The sequence below is a fragment of the Passer montanus genome, unplaced genomic scaffold, assembly GCF_014805655.1.
Source record: "Passer montanus isolate IOZ18808 unplaced genomic scaffold, ASM1480565v1 scaffold752, whole genome shotgun sequence".
NCBI classification, from domain to species: domain Eukaryota; kingdom Metazoa; phylum Chordata; class Aves; order Passeriformes; family Passeridae; genus Passer; species Passer montanus.
In genome coordinates this window covers 5,669-11,776 of record NW_024372725.1, presented here as the reverse complement: position 1 = coordinate 11,776, position 6,108 = coordinate 5,669, and the positions used below count along the sequence as shown (strand labels likewise).

At 60.0% G+C, this 6,108-nt stretch overlaps 1 protein-coding gene across 1 annotated transcript in view; it reads right to left on the bottom strand.

Annotated features, from left to right (window-relative positions):
* Window positions 1–68: 68 nt before the first annotated feature.
* LOC120512581 (retinal guanylyl cyclase 1-like) overlaps window positions 69–6,108 on the bottom strand; it is a gene marked incomplete at its 3' end in the record, with an annotated part of 10,661 nt that continues 4,621 nt past the window's right edge. Inside the window, exons 6-8 of the mRNA XM_039731043.1 lie at window positions 4,201–4,393; window positions 2,218–2,392; window positions 69–163 (exon numbers count right to left, since the gene is read on the bottom strand). Coding sequence (XP_039586977.1) covers window positions 69–163; window positions 2,218–2,392; window positions 4,201–4,393 — 463 coding nt within the window. The remainder of the gene's footprint in view (window positions 164–2,217; window positions 2,393–4,200; window positions 4,394–6,108) is intronic.

The window sequence follows — 6,108 nt, the reverse complement described above, 5'->3', positions numbered from 1 at the left end:
ATGCGGCTCTGGGCTCTCTTTGGGGTTTTCAGGCGTTTTTGGGGTGTTTTGGGGTGTTTTGGGCTCACCTTGAGCTCGGTCTTGCCGCGGATGTCGACCTTGAAGCCCTCCTGCAGCGAGAGCAGGATGGCCACCGTGCGCTGGTTCACGTGGATGCGATAGGCTGGGGGGGAAAAGGGGGGTTAGGGACCCCAAAACCCCCCCAAAACAACCCAAAAAACCACCAAAAAAACGAAAACAAAAACCACACAAAAAAACCCACAAAAGCCTCCCAAAAACATGAAAAGAAAGAAAAAAAAACCCCAAAAACCACCAAAAAAATCTCAAAAAAACCCCACCAAAAAGCCAAAAAAAAAACCCCAAAAATGAAAATAACCCCCAAAAAACCCCATGGATCCTAAAACCCCCAAAAACCAAAAAAAATCCCAAAAACCCTGACTCCGCAGCCCCCCCAGTGCGCTGGGTCACGGGGATGCGATAGGCGGGGGGGGAAAAGAGGGGTTTGGGACCCCAAAAACATCCCAAAAAAACCCAAAAAATCCAGAAATAAACCCCCAAAAAATCCCCCCCAGAAAAAAAACCCAAAAAACCCCAACCCCCCCCCAAAAAATCCTCAAAAAAACCCCAAAAAAATCCTCAAGAGAGCCCAAAAAACCCTCAAAAAAGCCCCAACACCCCACACCAAAACGAGAGAAAAACCCCCAAAACACCCCAAAATAACCCAAAAAATCCATAAATAAACCCAAAAAAACCCCAGAAAAACCTTTAAAAAACTGAAAAAAACCCCAAAAACCAAAAAACCTGGAAAAACACCAAAAACCAAAAAAAAAAACCCACTCAAAAATAACCCCCAGAAAACCCCATGGATCCCAAAACCCCCAAAAACCCAAAAAATCCCAAAAACCCCATAAGTGACCCCGACCCCAAAATAACCCCAAAAATCCCCAATATAAACCTCCAAACCCCCCCCCCAAAAAATGCCACAAAAACCCCACCAAAAACCCCAAAACCACAGAAAATGTAAAAAAAACAACCAAGCCCTCCCTCCCTCCCAAAACCCCAAAAGTCCCAATGGCCGTGTCCCGTGTCCCGTGTCCTCATGTCCCGTGTCCTCATGTCCCCAGCCCTGTCCCCTGTCCTCATGTCCCGTGTCCTCATGTCCCGTGTCCCGTGTCCTCATGTCCCGTGTCCCGTGTCCTCATGTCCCGTGTCCCGTGTCCTCATGTCCCGTGTCCCGTGTCCTCATGTCCCGTGTCCTCATGTCCCGTGTCCCGTGTCCTCATGTCCCCAGCCCTGTCCCCTAAAGGGGGGGGGGGCATAGGGGGGTGGAGTCACAAGGGGCGGGGTCATGGAAGGGGCGGGGTAAACAGTTGATGAGCTTTGAGGGTTGGCCAAGGAGTTGGGTGTGGCCAGTGGGGTGTGGCCAAATGGGGTGTGGTCATAGATGGGCGTGGCCAATGGGGGTGTAGTTGCAGTGGGTGTGGCCAATGAGGTGTGGTCATAGAGGGGTGTGGCCATACATGCGTGTGGTCACAATGGGCGTGGCCAATGGGGTGTGGTTGCAGTGGGTGTGGCCATAGATGGGCGTGGCCAATGGGGGTGTGGTTGCAGTGGGTGTGGCCAATGAGGTGTGGCCATATATGGGTATAGCCATATATGGATAAGGCCAATGAGGGTGTGGTCACAGTGGGCGTGGCCTTTGGGGCGTGTCCAAGAAGGGGAGTGTCCCAAATGTCTCCAATGGCTCACACCCACATTGAGCGTTGCCCAAATTGGGCGTGGCCAATGAGGGGCGTGGCCACTGAGCAATCACAGGTTGGGCGTGTCCAATGAGGGGCGTGGCCACTGAGCGCTCACAAGTTGGGCGTGGCCAATGAGGGGCGTGGCCACTGAGCAGTCACAAGTTGGGCGTGTCCAATGAGGGGCGTGGCCACAGAGCAACCACAATTTGGGCGTGTCCAATGAGGGGCGTGGCCACTGAGCGCTCACAATTTGGGCGTGTCCAATGAGGGGCGTGGCCACTGAGTGCTCACCACTTGGGCGTGCCCAATGGGCGTGTCCAGGGGCGTGGCCACCACGCCCCACCCAACCCCACCCACTGCCCGTTGGCCAAGGCGCCATCACCCAACCTCTGCCCACCCCCCGGGGCGTGGCCATGGCATGTTGGGGCGTGGCCAGCGGGGCGGGGGCGTGGCCAGGGGCGGGGGCGGGGCCTACCCGAGTGCAGCCCGATGCGGATGCGCACGGGCACCTCGGGCATGTGGCGCATCTTGAAGGTGCCCACGGAGCTGAGGATGTCCAGCGACATGTTGGCGATCTCGCCGGCGTGCCGGTTGCCGTTGCGCTTGGGCAGCCCCGAGGCCACCATGTAGGCGTCGCCGATGGTCTCCACCTGGCACGGGGGCGGGCACGGGGGCGGGTCAGGGCGTGGGCACGCCCACCGGGACACGCCCACCGGGACACGCCCGCCGGGACACGCCCGCAGCCCCGTGGGCGTCGGGGTCTTGGTGCGGTGGGCGTGTCCGTTCTCGGTGGGCACTGCCAAGGGCGTGGCTTGGAGCACCTTGGGGACACCTCCAGCACCTCGAGGAGGTCACCTTCACCATGAGGTCACCTCGACCGTGGGGTCACCTTGACCATGGGGTCACTTCTAGAGGTCCATGGGGTCACCTTGACCATGGCCATGGGGACACCTCGAGCAGCTCGAGGAAGTCACCTTGACCATGGGGTCACCCCTAGAGGTCCCTGGGGAAACCTTGACCATGGCCATGAGGTCACCTTGACCATGGGGCCACCTTGACCATGGGGTCACCCTATAGGTCCATGGGGTCACCTTGACCACGGCCATGGGGCCACCTTGAGCAGCTCAATGAGGCCACCTTGACCATGGCCATGAGGTCACCTTGACCATGGCCATGGGGCCACCTTGAGCAGCTCAATGAGGCCACCTTGACCATGGGGTCACCCCTAGAGGTCCCTGGGGCCACCTCGACCATGGCCATGAGGTCACCTCCAGAAGGTCCCTGGGGCCACCTTGACCATGGGCATGGAGCCACCTTGGCCATGGCCATGGGGCCACTTTGAGCAGCTCAATGTTGTCACCTTGACCATGGCCATGAGGTCACCTCTGGAGGTCCATGGTGCCACCTTGACCACGGCCATGGGGCCACCTTGACCGTGGCCACCACCTTGTAGCCACCACCACTGACCCCAACCCCCATCCTGAGGTGACCATGCCCATAACCCCCTGACCGAGTGACCACCATGACCACGTGACCACTGCCATGGTCACCTTGTGGCCACCACCACCCCCCATCCTGAGTGACCGAGTGACCGCCGTGACGGCGTGGCCGCAGCCGCGGTCACCTTGTGGCCACCACCAACCCCCATCCTGAGGTGACCACCCATGACCGAGTGACCACTGTGACCACGTGACCACTGCCGTGGTCACCTTGTGGCCATCACCACTGACCCCAACCCCCATCCTGAGGTGGCCACCCATGACCGAGTGACCACCATGACCCTGTGACCATGTGACCACAGCCATGGTCACCTTGTGACCACCAACCCCCATCCTGAGGTGACCACCCATGACCGAGTGACCACCGTGACCACGTGACCACTGCCGTGGTCACCTTGTGGCCACCACCACTGACCCCAACCCCCATCCTGAGGTGGCCACCCATGACCCCATGACCGAGTGACCACTGTGACCATGTGACCACAGCCATGGTCACCTTGTTGACCCCAACCCCCATCCTGAGGTGACCACCCATGACCGAGTGACCACTGTGACCACGTGACCACTGCCGTGGTCACCTTGTGGCCATCACCACTGACCCCAACACCCATCCTGAGGTGGCCACCCATGACCGAGTGACCACCATGACCACGTGACCACTGCCATGGCAATGTTTTGGCCACCAACACTGACCCCAACTCCCATCCTGAGGTGGCCACCCATGCCTCCATGACCGAGTGACCACTGTGACCATGTGACCACAGCCATGGTCACCTTGTGACCACCAACCCCCATCCTGAGGTGACCACCCATGACCGAGTGACCACCGTGACCACGTGACCACTGCCGTGGTCACCTTGTGGCCACCACCACTGACCCCAACCCCCATCCTGAGGTGACCACCATGACCCCGTGACCACCGTGACCGCCATGACGGTGGCCAGCGCGGCCGCGGTCACCTTGTAGACGTCGTGGGAGCCGATGATGGCGTCGAAGAGCGTGTAGAGGTCGTTGAGCAGGTCCACCACCTCGATGGGCTCGCTCATGGCCGAGATGGTGGTGAAGCCCACGATGTCGCTGAAGTACAGCGTCACCTCCTCGAAGTACTCAGGCTCCACCGGCGTCCCCATCTTCAGCGCCTCGGCCACCGACCTGCCCGGGGGTCAGCGGGGTCACCCGGCGGTCAGCGGGGTCACCCGGGGGTCAGCGGGGTCACCCGGCGGTCAGCGGGGTCACCCGGGGGTCAGCGGGGTCACCCGGCGGTCAGCGGGGTCACCCGGGGGTCAGCGGGGTCACCCGGGGGGGCAGCGAGTGGACACTGCGGCCGCTGGGAGCTTCTGGAGACCCGCAGGGGTCAGTGGGGTCAAAACTGACCACAAGGGGGGCTTTGGCCATCTGCTGACCCATAGATCTGAGTAGGTCAGGGGGTCAGAACTGACCACAGGGGTCTCCAGTGGTCACTTTGACCACGGGTCTGGGTGGGTCAGGGGGTCAGAACTGACCACAAGGGGCACTTTGGCCATCTTCTGACCCATAGATCTGGGTGGGTCACTGGGTCAGAACTGACCACAGGGGTCTCCAGTGGTCACTTTGACCACGGGTCTGGGAGTTGGTCAAGGCTGACCACAAGGGTCATTTTGGCCATCTGCTGACCCATGGATCTGGGTGGGTCAGTGGGGTCAAGGCTGACCACAAGGGTCACTTTGGCCATCTGCTGACCCATAGATCTGAGTAGGTCAGGGGGTCAGAACTGACCACAGGGGTCTCCAGTGGTCACTTTGACCACGGGTCTGGGTGGGTCAGGGGGTCAGAACTGACCACAAGGGGCACTTTGGCCATCTTCTGACCCATAGATCTGGGTGGGTCACTGGGTCAGAACTGACCACAGGGGTCTCCAGTGGTCACTTTGACCACGGGTCTGGGAGTTGGTCAAGGCTGACCACAAGGGTCATTTTGGCCATCTGCTGACCCATGGATCTGGGTGGGTCAGTGGGGTCAAGGCTGACCACAAGGGTCACTTTGGCCATCTGCTGACCCATAGATCTGAGTAGGTCAGGGGGTCAGAACTGACCACAGGGGTCTCCAGTGGTCACTTTGACCACGGGTCTGGGCGGGTCAGGGGGTCAGAACTGACCACAAGGGGCGCTTTGGCCATCTGCTGACCCATGGGTCTGGGTGGGTCAGTGGGGTCAAGGTTGACCGCAGGGGTCTCCAGGGGTCACTTTGACCACGGGTCTGGGAGTTGGTCAAGGTTGACCACAAGGGTCTCCAAGGGTCATTTTGGCCATCTGCTGACCCATGGATCCAGGTGGGTCAGTGGGGTCAAGGTTGACCCCAACCTGTCCTTGGTGACCACCTTGACCTTGTCCTGCCACCTTGGTCAAGGGGTCAAGGTTGAGTGACCACCTGGGTCAAGGGGTCAAGGTTGAGTGACCGCCTTGGTCAAGGGGTCAAGGCTGGCCATAATCTGTCCACAGTGACCACCTTGACCTTCTGCTGACCCATACCTCAGTGTGGGGTCAGTGGGTCAAGGCTGACCCCAAACTTCTCCTGGTGACCCCCTTGACCTCTCCTGCCCCACTGACCCCTCCTGCCCCATGGATCTGGGTGGGGTCAATGGGTCAAGATCACCCCCAACCTCCTCCTGGTGACCCCCTTGACCTCTCCTGCCCCACAGCTCCACCCCTGGCCTCTCCTGCCCCACTGACCTCTCCTGCCCCACAGCTCCACCCCTGACCTCTCCTGCCCCACAGCTTCTGTCCTGCCCCATGGATCTGGGTGGGGTCAATGGGTCAAGATCACCCCCAACCTCCTCCTGGTGACCCTCCTGACCCCTCCCACCCCACTGACCCCCCCTGCCCCACAGA